General features: G+C 36.9%; 1 protein-coding gene across 1 annotated transcript; it reads right to left on the reverse strand.

Annotated features, from left to right (window-relative positions):
• Positions 1 to 10,592: 10,592 nt before the first annotated feature.
• LOC104621332 (protein-lysine methyltransferase METTL21C-like) lies at positions 10,593 to 14,779 on the reverse strand. Its single transcript, XM_010287792.1, has 5 exons — positions 14,751 to 14,779; positions 14,203 to 14,366; positions 12,912 to 13,054; positions 11,271 to 11,388; positions 10,593 to 10,987 (listed from the first exon to the last, which is right to left on the reverse strand). Exons 1-5 carry the CDS (start codon positions 14,777 to 14,779, stop codon positions 10,593 to 10,595), a joined length of 849 nt encoding a protein of 282 aa, XP_010286094.1.
• Positions 14,780 to 16,323: the final 1,544 nt, after the last annotated feature.

Below are 16,323 nucleotides of genomic sequence, written 5' to 3' on the forward strand. Positions count from 1 at the left end.
CACCCAACTTGGTGTCATCTGCAAACTTAATCATATTGTCTGGCACATGATTTCCTTGCTGTCTATTTGTAAATACAGTATACTGTGTTCCGGTATAGTGACCCCTGGTTTACTTCTGTCTTTTGATTTTAAAGCTGATGGGAATCATTTCAGTGGAAAAGCTGCCAATGTAGACGTCTTGTTGGGAGTTTACTACTTTTTGTTACGTGGTTTTTTTTCAAGACAGATATTGATTCCTGGCACTCTTGAGCTGTGTGCTCTGAGCCTGGAGTGAGTAATTCTGATTTGAATTGCACAGATTAGGAATTGAACCTGACTCTTTGACTGCCTTAACCATGGAATTGTCTAGGTGCATATTCAGATTTTGCTCTGACAATTGATGCTACTGTATGGTTAAATTGGTACTGAAAGGCCAACAAAACTTTCTATATTTTTGTAGCATTTCATATGGAAGTAATTTCTATCCTGTTTATGCAGTATGTTTGTCTGCTTTTGCCTCTTGGTTTTACTAGTCAAATTGAAATCTAAACTGATTGACTGTTGTGAGCCCTACACAGCTACTTGCTCACTCCTCCACAGCGGGATGGGAAACATCAAAGTGAGACAATTTGTAGGTTGAGATAAAAGCATTTTAATACGTAAAGCAAAAGCTGCATTCACAAGCAAAGCAAAACAAGGAATTCAGTCACCATTTCCCATCAGCGGGCAGGTGTTCAACCATCTCCAGGAAACCATGCCGAACGGTTACTTGGGAAGACAAATGCCTTAACTCTGAATGTCTCTCCCTTCCTTCTTCCCTGTATATTTTATTGCTGAGCACGATGTCTTATGGTATGGAATATCTCTTTGGTCAGTTGGGGTCAGCTATCCCAGCTGTGTCCCCTCCCAACCTCTTGTGAAAACCCCGGCCTACTTGCTGGCGCACCAGTGTGAGAAACAGAAAAGGCCTTGACTCTGTGCAAGCGCTGCTCAGCAATAACGAAAACATCCCTATGTTATCAACACCATTTTAATCACAAATCCAAAACACAGCCCCATACCAGCTGTTGTGAAGAAAATTAACTCTATCCTGGCCAAAATGAGTACATTGAGGATACTTTTAGCCCAGAAACATTCTAGAGTGCTCTGGGTATTTTAAATGAGTGGCTTTGGAAAATTAAGAAAATGAGCCTGTCACACTACGTCCTAACGACTACTTCTTTATCCTGTGCTTTTCTGCAGCCTTTCTGTCCTGTACCCATACAAGGCCTCACTTACTCAACACTGCCTGGCCAGCATACAGTTTATTTTCTGTGTTCTCCTGCTGCTGGACAAATTGCCCTATATCAGTACAGTTATGATTACTAGTATAAGTAGTATTAGGAGGGCCACAAAGATGATTAAGGGACTGGAGCATCTGTCATGGGAGGAGAGGCTGAGACTGTTCACCCTGAAGAAGATAAAGTTCAAGGAGATTTGGTCTATGTGTATAGGTATATGGTGGGGGGAGTAAAGACAATGGAGCCAGGCTCTTCCCAGTGGTTCCCAGTGTGTTGTGATTTAGCCCCAGCCGGCGACTAAGCCCCACGCAGCCACTCGCTCACTCCCCCATGGTGGGACAGGGGAGAGAATCAGAAGACTAAAAGTGAGGAAACTCATTGTTTGAGATAAAAAGCAGTTTAATAAGTAAAGCAAAAGTGACGCACACAAGCAAAGCAAAATGAGGAATTCATTTACCATTCCCCATAGGCAGGCAGGGGTTCAGCTATCTCCAGGGAAGCAGGGCTGCATCATGCATAACGGTTTCTTGGGAAGACAGACACCATTGCTCTGAACGTCCCTCCACCCCTTCCTTCTTCTTCATCCCAGCTTTATATACTGAGTATGACGTTATATGGTATGGAATATGTCTTTGGCCAGCCTGGGTCAGCTGTCCCAGCTGTGTCCCCTCCCAGCTTCCGGTGCACCGCTAGCCTTCTTGCTAGCAGGCCAGCACAAGAAGCTGGACTGTCCTTGACTACTTAGCAACAACTCAAAACATCAGCATGTTATCAACATTTTCTCATCCCAAATCCAAAACACAGCCTCACACTAGTTTCTGTGAAGAAAATTAGCTCTACGCTGGCTGAAACCAGGACACAGTGACAAGATAAGAGACAGTGGGCACAAAGTAAAACACAGAAACTTCTACTTGAGAAAAAGTTGGGGTTTGTTTTTTCTATGGTTTTGGGTTTTTTTTGACGGAAGGGGTTGAGGGGTGGTGTTTGGGTTTTTTGACTGTGAGGGTGATCAAACGCTACAATGGGTTGCAGAGAGGTAGTGAAGTCTCAGTCCTTAGAGGTGGTCAAAACTGAATTGGATGTGATCCACGGCAACCTGCTATAGGTGGCTCCACTTTGAGCTGTGGGGTTGGACTAGACGATCTTCAGAGCTCTGTTCTGCCTTCAACCATTTTGTGATTCAGTGGCTGTTTGACAAGTAGTTTATGTAGCTCATTAGTTTGTATGGTGGTTTTCTTCATGCTTTCTGTGATCAAGGAGCATGTACATTGGTCAGTAATGATGTGTTAGTGTTAGTTTTGCTAGCTGTCAATTTAATGTGTCTTAAAATCATATGATGGTTGTATCTTCTTTATCTCTCCTGTGCTATTGTTCAATAATTCTAATCCCAGCAGTACCTATAGATAAGGTAAAAAAAAGTTTGAAAGGAAAGAAATATGTGCTGCTACTTAAAGCTTTCATATGATTATTGGAACAGACTTTTAATTGTTCACTTATATACTTTGAGGTTTCCTTTTTCTGGAAACACTTTGAAAAGGATGAGGAGTGAGAGTAATGTGACTTGGGCCTTGATGGAATCAAGAATATTGCTTTGAAAGGACATAGTAGAGCACTCTGATGATTTTCCCTGAAAACAGATTTGGAGAAAAGGACTAGGGATAGGGCAAAGGGAGTTATTTTCAGTTGAGAAAAAAACTTTTGGTTTTCCTTTATTGCTTCATAGAAGTTTCATGCTTGCTGCTGTTCATATTCTTTAATTTCCTTTACTAACAGGTGTCATGTCCATCTGGTAGGTTTTTTTAGGGACTGGCTGTAGTTAGCAATTACACTGTTCAGATCAGCTGTTTTAGTTGTTAGCACTACAGTTTCCAGCCAATGATGTAATGTTCTTTGCTCATTCAAAATCATAAATATATGATAACGATGCAGTTATGCTTTATTTAGCTTTTTTAAGGGTCACTATTAGTGACTAAGACTAACACATAATTATGATATGGCCTGACACAAAAAAGCATAAGAAAAAAAAAATCACGATTATATTCCTACTGTCTTTGTTGTAAACTGTGAGAATAGCTGTACACGTGTGTCATGGGCTGTAACTTTTCTTCAAAAATTAATACTGTGTAGTTCCTTCATTTCACTCACCTTTGCCAGACTGCATCTTACGTTCAAGCTGTCTGGTCAGTATTCATTCATTTTTATTTATAATGGCAGACAAGTTTTGTAAGTGGGATTGTGCTTAAAACTCTCAGCTTCCTGTTTGAATAAAAAGAAATGTCTTCTGCCCTAGAAATGGGCCAACAGAATGTTTTAAAGATCTGCAGTGACCTTTGGTCTTCCTCATTTGCAGCTTCTTCTGTCTATTCGGAATAAACAGTTGTATATACCTTCACCTCGGTGTTACATGCAATATGCTGTAGTACTTCTGGAATGTTTTGCTATTTTAAAAACAAATTGAATAGTTTAGTGCAAACAGTTTTATTTTGCAGACTGTTAGAGGAAAATTTGGAGTTAAGGGGAACCGTACTGTTCATGTAGCTTGCTTCCTTCAAGATGGGGAGTTTAGGAACAAATGTTGAGGATTTAATTTTGTAAAGTAGTGTTTAGGGCTTCAAAACAGATTCTGTCAAAGAAACAAGTATTTTTGCTAGGGTAAGGGCAAAGCATTGATTATGTTCTTCAGTCCAGCTGACTTGTGCTTGGCAAAATTCACCTTAGTAGTAAACAAGAAATTATGGCTTTAATGGCCTTTCTGTGATGCTACTCTGGGCTGACTTAGTCTGGACTGATAAAATCGAGTGTTGTGACTTGGCTCTATCGCCTAACCTTGCATGACTCACTTGCCTTTTGTGGAACAGAAGATGTTTGAAAGGAGAAAGGGTAAAGTGGAGTAGTGTTGTAGGATCAGGGATAGACTTTGTGTGAAAGTCCTTCAAATCGGAGTCCTCAAGAGGCAGCCAGCTTATTCTAGAGCACTATGTTGGAACCAAAAATGTGGAGCTCTTCCTGTACATGGACATGGCTTTGTGGCATTGGCACTCAAAAGGTGGAAAAACCAGGTGAGAAAGAATGGAAATAAAGCACTTGAGTACTGCACTGATCATTCAAGTATGTATATGGTTTTAGGCAGAAATGTTGCTCTAAGTGGTTTTACTTCTAAGCTTCCGATAAGTCAAAGTTCATTCAGATGCCAATAATTAAAAGACTTAAGTAAAGTTCTGAAAACATAGTGAGACTGTTTGGGTTTTTTTTATGTTGTTTCTAAAGATGAATCAACATCATCACTTTTCTGTGTATTTCTGCACACCCTCTAGTAAACCAACAGTTGTTCCACCTCTCCTCTGCAGGTGTAGCACCTGTGTTGCCACAGGGCGTTTGTTAGTTCCTTTCAATTGCCTGTTTTCCATTAAGTATTGTGCTTGTTCCCATATTGTAGCAAGTATGTAGGGAAGCTGGTGCTGACTCTTGATAGTAAATGCATTTCTTCACACTTTCAGCTATTCTAGTTAGATCACCTGTCTCTGAAGGTTTATTTTAAATGAAACATGAAAGAAAATGGTTATGTACCCTGTGTACACAAAAACATTTCAAATAACCTCCAGTTGAGACAGCTCTATGCAGAAGTTTTTGTTTGATTATGGTAACACATTTGTGACAGTGCCTTAGGGTTTTTAGTAATGGAATACTAGTTGTGCAATTTTTCTTTTACCTAGAACATAACTTTAAATTTGTAAGCCACAATCCCCAGTTTTAAACAAAACTGCTACAGGAGAGTAGTAGGATGTTGCCTGTTTGTTACTGGGAGTGACGCATCTATAGAATTTAGTGATCCTCAACCTTTAAATTAGCTGTTGGACATAAGCAAAAAGTCATGTTTAAAAATAAGTTTAAAAACAAGTAAAAGACCCAGACCTTTCCATCCTGTCTTTTAAACATCTCGAGCCTGGATTGTTTTTCATATTGCTGTCTGCACTGTCAGATGGAGCTGTCTTTTACAGCTGGTTATATTCAGTCACTGCCAAAAACTTGTTGCTGGATACTTGATTCTCTTAATTCCCCTCCCTCTCTTGAAAATACGAGTTATTTTTTTATATGACTATTGCTTTTATTTGTAATAGGCCAGGTGATAGAGTAGAGAGGAGTCAACAAACATAGCTAAGAAACCTTCGTTTATACTGTAGATGTATGTGAACCTGAAAAAAACTGTTTGCTGGTAATTATAAACATGACAACTTCAGTGCTTTTACAAGTGGTTGGAGTGTGTTATCTATAGATTATATTGCTTAACCTAATATTTTTATTATTTGTAAATGTAGATACATTTTAACTAGCTGTTTAAATAATGAAGTAATTAAAAAGATTATATAAGTCTTTTCATAGGTATCAGTATTAGGGTACTAGAAAAGTTCTATTAGGTAGTTTAGTGTTGCTGGATTCAAAAAGTCTGCTTTTTTAAAGAGTGTTTTCAGGCTTTTAAATACTTTAGTCCTGCAAATGTCTTAAGAGAGATCGTTTCAGCATTTTAGTGTCGTAAATACGCATCTTTATGTAGCCAATGGCAGGTTAGGTAGCTAATTGGGAGATGGACATCCAACCACTTTTATGGGTCTGGCTATTAGCACACTTAGTATTACAGGCCCATAACTTGAAGAATAAAGTATCTAACAGTGATTTCCCCCCACAGTATCCTAGAAGTACACATTGCCTTTTCTTATTACCCTTTGCTTTTTGCTCTTTGGCCAATTTCTGGGCCATATCACTTGTTCTGTAAAAGCAAGCCTTAATTATATTTATTCAAATTATGAAATAATAACTAATACTTAGAATTCATTTCCATTCTTTCATCTAACAACTGCTTTTAGATACTACAAATCGGTTTATTTGCTGTTGTTATACATTCAGATAGCAGCTGTTTATTACATCTTAATAGCACTCCAGTTTACATTTTATTTACACATATCAAGGAATCATAATCTTCACTTCTGTGATATTGTAAACCTTGCAATATTTTAACTATAAGGCTTAATTTGACCAATATGTGTACAAGTTATAAAGTATTATTTCTTATCTAACATTTTTCACTTGTAAACCTATTCTGATTTTAAGGCATCTCATACATTATTCTTAACTTCTGAACTGCTAATGAACTTTTAGTAGTTTTACTTAACTTGGAAACAGTTAACTGGGGGTTTTTTCCAGGCACTAAGACAGAAATTATTGTCTTTATCAAGAGCTCCTGGAGCATTGTTTTCAACCTTTTGGTCCAGCAGAGAACTTTTTTCTCATTTAGAAATACCCAAACTTTTATTTGGCCAGAGCAAGGGTGTTTCGTAAAATGCTGTGTTTTCTTGCCACAAAAACTCTAGGAAGCCCTGTTACGAAAGAAATGCTGTCAAGTGGCTTTCCTCCTGCCTTTATCACTGATGTTCAATAACCATTCAAAACTTACAGGGTCAGGTAAGAGCTTTCTTAATAGAGCAGTGACGTTATTTCTGGTTAGCCTCCGATATGTTATATTTGCTGAGAGTTCCAATGCATTTTTCATTTGTGTTTTTTTTTTTTGTTTGTTTGGTTTGGTTTGGTTTTGTGATTCTATCATCTTTTACAGAAGGGATTTTTTTAATTTTATTTTTTTTAAGTTTAGTATAACCAACTAAGTCTGCCATTGGATCCACTGAGCAGTTATTCAGAAGTGTTTGCTATTGTGTTTTGCTTTAGGAAAATATCCAAAATAATTGGATTGAGAATGCAGCATGCAAAGTATTTTTCCAATAGCAATATTTGGAAAATCTATATGTGAATGGTGCTGTATGCTCATTGTTGCATATATGTGCGTGTTCTAAGCTACAACAGCTTAAGTGAATACTTGACACAACAAAATATGTACTTGAAGACAGAAGAAGAATGAGCAGCTCTGAGTGCTTGGCATATATTTAGAGCTTCAAAATTACACCTTTACTTGCTTGATAATTAAGCTTGTTATTTCTTTTTCTTTAGCTCAGTCTTTTAAGTATTGATCCTGCAAAGACTTGTGTGTGCAATTAACATTCAACGGAAGTGTTCAGGCAGCTAAAATTAGGCAGGTTCTTCAGTCCTTGCAGGATTGGGATCTCAGATTCCTTAATGTTTATATTCTTAAGAAATATTTAAATTTATTTTGCTGTAATGCAAAATATTTATTTCTGAACATCCTGGAATTGTTTTTGTTAGCTTTTCTTAATGGGATATTTGAGGTGGACATTGGGAAAATGTAACTTTTGTTGGAGGAGTTAAGGAAAGGAAAACTATTGTAATGAGTGAGGGGAGATGAATAGCAAACTCTAATATAAAATTTCATTAGCTTTGCCAACAATGGAAACACCACTATTCCATTCCCCAACTTTGCTGCTATGTCACTCTTCAGTAAAAAATAAAAAAAGGCTATATGCTATGAGTGTTCCAAAGGGAATATATGAAGCAATGTCTTGATTGCACTAATTCTTAGTGCTGTAACTGGTAAAGTGGTATGAACTATCTTGCAACACCCTGAACACCGTCAGTGTTTGGGTGTTAAGAACCTGATTTATTTTACATTAGCTCTTAAGTAGACACGTTCATTTGCACATGTTAGTTATAGCATTGACAAGTATTGTAAGCTGTCTCTTTAGAATTAGTATTGTCAAGAGGAAGCTTTTTTATAATCTCTTCTTTATAAATTAGCAATATTGAGGAGCTGACCCAAAACCTGAGGCTTGTCTTCATGCTTACCTGTCTTCATTGCTTGTTTAGAATTATGTGCATTTCTCTGATTATGTGTGTGTGTATATCATCCACTATGTATGTTCATATTTGTTTATGCAGTAAATTTGTGACTTCCTAGGAATCAAAACTCTCAATTAGGTCTTTGTTTCTGTGGGTCAAAGATATACCTGCCTGGTTCTTGATTTTTTTGTTTTGTTTTTTTTTTTTATTTTATATCATACAGTTGCCTTTAGAGAATGAAACTCCACAGAAGCTAGAAATGTGACGGATAAAAAATTAGAGGAGTGATATCTGTGTTGCATAAGATGTTCTGAAGTCAAATATGCTAACAAAGTCAGAAATAGTCTCTAGGAAGTTTGCGTTTATAACTACTACTGTAAATCATCTTTTTTACTGCAAAGAAAAATGCAAGCTATCTTGTGTAAATATTTTACTTTGTTTAAATCACTTCTGCTACCTGAACATAATCTGCTATTATTTATTAAGCCTTGCAAGATTAAAATATTAAAATATCTAATTCGTTTTTGTTTTCACGTTGTAGGTTTTGACTTTTGCCTATAAGCATGCGTTGGTAAATAAAACGTATGGGAGAGGTCTCAAGTTTGCCACAAAACTTGCAGAAGAGAAGCCAACGAAGGACAACCTGAAAAACTGCATTCAGGTAAGGTATATTTGGTAAAGTAATGGGCTATGTTTATGCTGAGTAAGCTTTTAAAAGATGTAAGTCTTTTTCAATTTTTGATACCTTTTACATTGTAGAAGTCACTAAACTTAACATTTTAACTTTATGCAGGCTTTTGTGGCTTGGCCTCCATTTTTAATAGTGATTTCTTCTTTCTTTTTCTGGAGTAGCTAGTTTGAGTAACCGTCATTTTCAGCAGGTTTACTTTCTGGAATTTACTGTGGGGCATAAAGAAAGTAGAGACAACTTAGCCAAAGATCTTCTGCATATTTAAAATCTGATTATGTTGCTGTTTAACCACTGTCATTGTTACTATTATTAATCAAATATTGCGAGTAGAATACAGGTGGAGAATTAATGGAAATTACTGTAACTCCTAAGACAAAATTTTTGTGCATGGAATTGAAAGACTGTAGATCATGTAGAATGGTTTTCTTTTTTCCCCTTTCAGGATTAAGTAATTCAAAGATAGCCAGTTCTCCAGTATATTATCTTTCTGGTCATAGACATCTTTAGTAAGATGTTGATATCAATGCAGCGTTTGTTGGAAGGATTTAGATCTTTAAAAGAGTAAGACCCTAGAGCTTCTCATTGTGGTTTTTTTTAATGTTTGCTTTTTTCCTTCAGCTAATGAAGTTGCTTGGATGGACTCATTGTGCAACTTTCACTGAAAATTGGCTTCCCGTCATGTATCCACCTGATTATTGTGTATTCTAGAAAATCAACAATTGTAAACTTAAAGTGATTTTATATGGGGCAGGATATGAAAAGATAAGTTTGACTTTTTATTGGAACGCATGTTTTCATTACTGAATGCTGATTATTAAACTGTGTGTATTTATCAGTAAAGGCACCTGGGTACAGCTTAATACCTGTTAACCTAACTCCTGTCATCAGGGAGTTTCCTTATTGTGCATCCCATTGCTGGCAATGGATGTGCCAGAACTGCCAACACAAGGATTTGGAATTAGGCTGGAAAGGCTTACTTGCATGCATATTAGGTTCTTAACTGTTACTTTTAACTGCAAACCTGTAAAATCTCTGTATTTTTTACAGTAAACTGAATTTTAACATGTTTGATCTTAATTTCAATTGTATGAAGGCCTTAAAGCTACTTCAAGAGTAGCTAAAAACTTATTTATTAGACTGAAGTAACGGGACATCATTACCTGTATTGTTTGCAAGAGTTTACATTTCATTTTTTAAGAAAAATTCAACCTCTTGAACTGTTACAATGTGTAACTCAGAATTGCTGATGCATAGGTGCTCTTGTAAATCTTCATTTTGGAGTGATTTCAGGCAAACTCAAAAATCCATGTGAAGTTGAGTATCAGGACAGGCTGATAGATGTATAAAAGTGCCAGACAGTTAAATCTTGATCAGGTATTGTAAAGCTATACATATATGTTTAATAATGTTAAAAATGTAAAACACAGCAGAATAAATGTGCAAAGTTGAAGATCAAAAAACCACCATGTGCACTCTGATACTTTAAAAGATTATTTTATAATTAATAAAAACAAATAATGAAGCTGAAAATTGTATTGGTTTCTGAAAGAGTATATAAATGAAACTTGCTGAAAGAAAACACCTTACAAACAACAGAAGTTCAGTGCAGCCCAGAAGGTCAATGCTTTTTGTTAAAGCTTTTTTACTGACTGTTGCTACTAACATTGTTCCTTCAGTGGAGTGAAATTGGTCTGTTTGAGCAGGTCATATATATCAACCAGAAACAAATTGCTATATCATTTGTCTTGTCAGTTTTTTCATAACTTGTAATGCAAAACTGAGATACCACTGCAACTTTACAAATATGTATGCACAGAAGGTGCATTGTAATGCTGCAAAACATTCCAAACTGTAAGGTGCTGCTGTTAAATAAAAATTAGTAATAGTTTTAATTTTAATCTTTAATTCTCTCTTACTGTGGCTTTAAGCAGCTTGACATTTGATTCTGGAAATTCTGCTAGAATGGTTGTGTTAAATATATTGCAAAGTTTTTCCAAAAATTCATAGTCTGCAGTGAATCTGAATTTATTTGCCCATAGTAATACTGTTCCTGGCTTACAAAAATACACCATTGTTGCTAGCAGGGGGTCCAGAGCTGCATGATGGTATACAACATCAGTTGCCAGTATGAAATCATAGCTGTAAGTTGATACAGGGAAGTCTTCGTTGAGGCCTTCTCCCCATACCAGTTTTCTCACTTCAGGTTTGTGCATATTCATGTTCTGTGTATTTCTTGAAATATTATATGAGAGATTTTCAAGAACTTCAGGCAAATCAGTAGCTGTAACATAAGCTCCTAAAGAAAACATGAATTTGTTTCAATTCATAGGAATGTAGTTGAACATTTTATATATATGAAACTTTATCTACATAACTTCCCCAGCTTCCCCCTCGCCGATAACTAGGGTAGTTACTTTATTAACAAAACAGTATTTTACAATAATTTTCATTTTTTAAAAGAGCCGTGACAAACAAAGTTTACTTCAGCTGTTGCTTCATTGCCTTAAAGTGACAGTGGCAGATCTAGATCATCTTTCGCAAGAAATCCAAAAGGAAATAGGAATTTAGAATTTACTAACCTAAGATACAGGCCACAATGGAAACCAAGCCTGTTCCAGCGCCAATTTCCAAAACTTTTTTGTCTTTGAGGTTGAATTGTTCTTGATTTGATTCCAGATACTGAGATAAAGCCAGTGCCTAAAACAGTTAACACATACACATAAGAGGGTAACAGGTAAGTTGCACAAAAATTCATTAGATGTTTTTATACTCAGCTTTTTTTTATACAGTGAAGAACACTGAAGGCTGTAACATAAAAATGTAATACGGAAAGAATTATCATTTGTCCTGTTTTTTATACATATATATATATAAAAAAAATTTAAACAGCTTATTTTTAGTTTTAGGTTTATGGGATATGGATTTGCTACACACTTCTATACACTGTGCATCCTCTGACAGCTCAAGATAGGCAGTGTTTAGATGTGAACCATACGGTCAAAACAGCAAACGAGGTTTAACAATGTGTAAAAAGTAATGTTATGGTTTATTATCATAAATTTTATGGTTTCTTATCACTCATAAAGTATCATAAAATCAGGTTTCAGCAGAGATTTTTTTTTTAAAAACTTTTTTTGTTTTAAATTTTTTTTCCAAAGGTAATATTAAAAATTTGTTATCTACCAACTCAACACTTGTCTATTGATAATAGTCTAAACCTTAAAAAAAGAAACAAATGACCAAGTAACTGCACTGTATGGAAATATTGCTTTGTAAAGATCTTATCAACAGAACGTAAATCGGCTGTTTATAAACAACATTAACCAATGCCAAAGAAACTACTTTTGCTTCTCTTCCTTAGAGTCGTGTTACTGTTTTAACTCTTGTGCTTTTCTTAATGCATCACTGGCTACCTGCTCTGGGAAAGCTGACAGCTAATGAATCACCAGTCCAATTTGTGCAACCTCTTGATTTTCTTGGAAAGTTTTACCATCTGCATTCTGACACCTGATTAATGTATGAACTGATGATCTGACATTTCAAAATAAGATACTGTTTCACCCACCCATATGCTTTCTTTCTCTCTATTGTTTTGAAATTGTCTACCATTTTCTGTGAGCTTTTTCAATAAATGTGGATCTGAAAAATTTTGAAATCCCTAATTTTCATGTCTTTATCAGTTGACCCTCTCTTCCCTCAAAGGTGATTTTCTCAGTCCACATAAAATTCTGTTTTTAAGAACAGGAGAAGCAAAGACTGAAAAACTGTTTGCAAGTATGGTTTTCCATACTGCAATGGAACTGTTCCAGCCTGTTATTTAAAAGAAGCATATTTAATTGTTTTAAACTCCTTTATTTAATCTCTCACAACTTTATTCTTCAGTCTCATTTTTGAACTGCTGATTGTTTGCTTCACAAAGTGACTTGATTGGAAACATGGAGGAAGCTGAACACTTCTTCCTGAGTTCCCTTTCTTAATTTTTTTCCAAATATCTGCATCCGATTTACAAATACTTAGGTGCCACAGTTCTTTCAGCGTGCACTGGAAAATTAGCATAAGGCAGAGCTTTCTGCTGAAGTACTTCACAACTGTGTTCTGCACAGGGAAACCTCTGCTCTCAGAAATGTGATTTAAGAAAGCTTCTTTTATATTTGTGCACCACTGTCATGGGTTACTCTTCTGTCATGTCAGCTTTCTGGCTGCCATTATCACATACTTACCCCCGGCCATACCACAGCTCCAAAGTGTTCTATGGACTCCTGAATGACAATCTGGTGGCCAACATATAGGTAGTGCTCTTTATCAAAGTAGTGGGAAACTCTAGGAACCCAGTTCTGCAGTATTTTAAGAGTTACTGGGGAATCTGTGAGAGAGAAGACACAATTTGTATTTTCATAGGCAGGTGTTCATATGCAACTTGTTAAAAAGTATTTTGTGAAGATAGCACATAGGCAGATGGACTAGAAAAGCTGTCAGGCCATTGGCCTCGAGACTGGTTGCTGTCCAGATACGGATGGTCTGTCTGGCCAGGAAGTGAAAGGAGCAATGGTCATTTCTTGCCATCTTTTGCGTCTGCCTGGGCAATTTACAGTAGAAAATTTTGGAAAAGTCTACTGATTCAAATATATAGCTCTGCTTAATAACAGCTGGAAGACTTTCAGGACCAAGTCATCTTATATTTTGGGGTATGCTGTAGTTCTTGCTATGCCAGAGTATGCCATGTAGGGGTGTGTGCTGTAGTTTTCATTTGTGGGGCCAACAGATATAGAACATTAAGCTGCTTTTTACAAAAGAAGGATTTAGGATTTACTTCTTACACTGAAGAAAACCTGGCACTTTTTAGTGGGGTTTTTTAACCATTCTTCCACAAAAGGAGGTTTGTAAGATGCTCTCCGTGTTGACATACACGGTGCGAGCGTCAGTACTAAATTGTGCTAGCATGTCTCATCATAGTAAGTAAGCTTGTAGGTGAGATTTTTCAGGAGAGCTCTGCTGAACTGCTCCATCTGATTTCACTGAAAACAAGGACACTGTTCTGAACGATGGTACTGTTGTTGGAAGCCTGTTAGCAGGATATGCATAGATGATAGAAAATTATCTTTAACTGCAAAGAAAAATTTTGCTCTGGCTTGCATGGATTTTAGTTGATACCTATCTGGAGTCGTCGGTATGTGTTTGAGCAGTTTAGCCTGTTGAAATTTGTAATACCACAGCTTCAACAGTGCCAGACCAATTAATGCATATTATAATCATGATTCTGATTGTAATTGAGAAATAATTCTAAGATGTCTAAATGAAATTCAGACACCTTTTTAAACATCTTAATTATGGAGATAGTCCTTTTTGTAGATTTGGTCTGATAATAAATACAAACATAAGGGGAAATGGTGGGGAAAAAAAAGAGATCACAAGGAATTGACACGGTGACATCTACTACTTGACGACTGAGAAAAGTGAAAGTATGAAATGCTAACATGCCATGGCAATTGCAATATTTAAATTGGATTAAACCTGAGTGGGATTCTGCTGTGGATGATGCACGCTTGGAGCTGCAAGTGCAGTTTTCAGCTTCATACTGCTCTTCACAGGTTTCTTCCTCCTCAGTTTGGCAGTCCATTACTCTTCGAATTTTGTTAGGGACCGGTTGCTGCTGTGCGGAGATCGTGGCAAAAGAGCTGAAACGGAAGGGAGACAGCAATGTCGTAATAGCTCAGGGGCACTCTCTTTGACATATGAGTGGAAGAAGACAGTGAGTAGTTTGGATGGACTTTGGTTTTGGGTTTTTTTCAATGACAGGTTGAAGAGACAGGAAGCCACAATGGAGACGTGACATCCCAATCCACTGGAAGTTGCTGTGAGCACTTTATGGTAATGCAGTAAATACTATCAGAATTTTTATTTTATCATTTATGCAAAATTTTAGCATTATGTCACTAAATGGATGCCACTAATCAGTATGAAAAGTAAGCTACTTGCATGATACTCCTATCAGTTGAAGCAACAGCTGAGAAAGGTGAACTGTCTTTTAATCTCTGTGACTTTTTATCTGTGTAATTTACCGTTTCCCAAAGAACTCGGGACTTGTCATTCCTGTGATAAAACTGGTTAATTTGCTGCAGTGCTCTTTATTTTGCTACACTGCTGCCAGTGCTCTTTATTTTGCCTCCTTGTACGCTGTTGCCTTCTTTTCTGTGCCTTTTTCTGCAGAACGGATAAAATGTAGTGAACGGCAGAGTATGCGGATTGCGGTCAGGAAATAATGGCAGTGAGAAGTTTGGATCAGTAAGCTTTTTTGGAGAACTGTGTGTGTGCTATGAATTACTGCATCTCCAGTGTACAGGGCAGCACCTGATGTAAGAAGAAACTGCTAGATTCCAGCTAACAAGCGGTAAAAGCAGGAGTAGGACTGAATCTATGTTTGCCTGAGGAGAAACATGGCAGTGAAACTTTTTAGTTAACTAGAGTTTTCTTCAGTGATAGCACCTATGTATGTATGTGTGTGTGTGTGTATTTTATATACCCACACATATATATGTATAAAGAGGAGGAAAAAAAATGGTTCATAACTTGCTCTGGCCAGGGGCTGTAGAAGTTCACCCTTTCCACATTACCATGATGGCTGGACCGTGCTACATTTTTATCCATGACTGGGCTTATTTTGTTCCTTTTTGAGAATGCATACGAGTTTGGTCTCTCCAGCCACATGCACTTGCAAACAAAGTGTTGTATCATTTGGGTTGCATCGTGCTGCAGGCGTGATAGACAGATATCCTGGCCAGAAGGGGAGCGGTTTGGCAGCGGCCGGGAGGCTCAGCAATGTCTGCAGGTAGTTTTTTAGGGAGCAGAGTGACTGCTGACTTGTGCGGGTGGTTTATTTGCACACATGATACTGACACCATTGCAGTTTTACTGATACCTGATATATTCCTTACTGCTGCTCTGTTTATTCACAAGGACAGGATTTGTGTTCTACCTCCTGTAGCACTGCGTTTGTTCAGTCATGGCAGTGATTTTGTACCGTTTCAGAAAAGAGAGCTCTTTAAAGCAAATTGATTTCTACAGATTTTAAAAAATTTTTTTGTATTATTTTATTTCGTTTTCCTCAGAGGGCCTCCATCTAGCTAGTAACAAGTTCTGGCTATGCATCTTTTTTGTATAATTTGAGATACAATGATGGTAGGTAAGAGACTGAAGCTAATGCTGCAGTTACAGCATTCCCTGAGCGAATGCATCCATGTTCACATTTCACACATGAATGGTTTCTGTGCAATCTCATGTAATCAAAAGTATACTTCCAGTTTTCAGCAATGCCTCTTTTTCATATCTTGAGCCAGAATAAAATCTGGTCATGATTTAATGTTTTAGGAGATCTCTGGGAAAATATATTAGGACTTGTAATTGGCATGGTGTGTAATGAAGAGTGTTAGAACTGTTGATGGCTACAGCCAGAAAACACTTACTTGAAGACCCAATCTTCTGAACATTTCATGCTTAAACATACAAGGCACTACATTTTCAAAGTCTGAGGTTTTTGGATGGTTTTTTTGTTTGGTTGGACTTTTTTTCATTTAGTAAGGCTCTTGTAGTATGAAATGTGCACTATTTAAGTGAAAAGCCAATCCTGAAATTACA

This window comes from Phaethon lepturus, unplaced genomic scaffold (assembly GCF_000687285.1).
Source record: "Phaethon lepturus isolate BGI_N335 unplaced genomic scaffold, ASM68728v1 scaffold14670, whole genome shotgun sequence".
Classification (NCBI taxonomy): Eukaryota; Metazoa; Chordata; class Aves; order Phaethontiformes; family Phaethontidae; genus Phaethon; species Phaethon lepturus.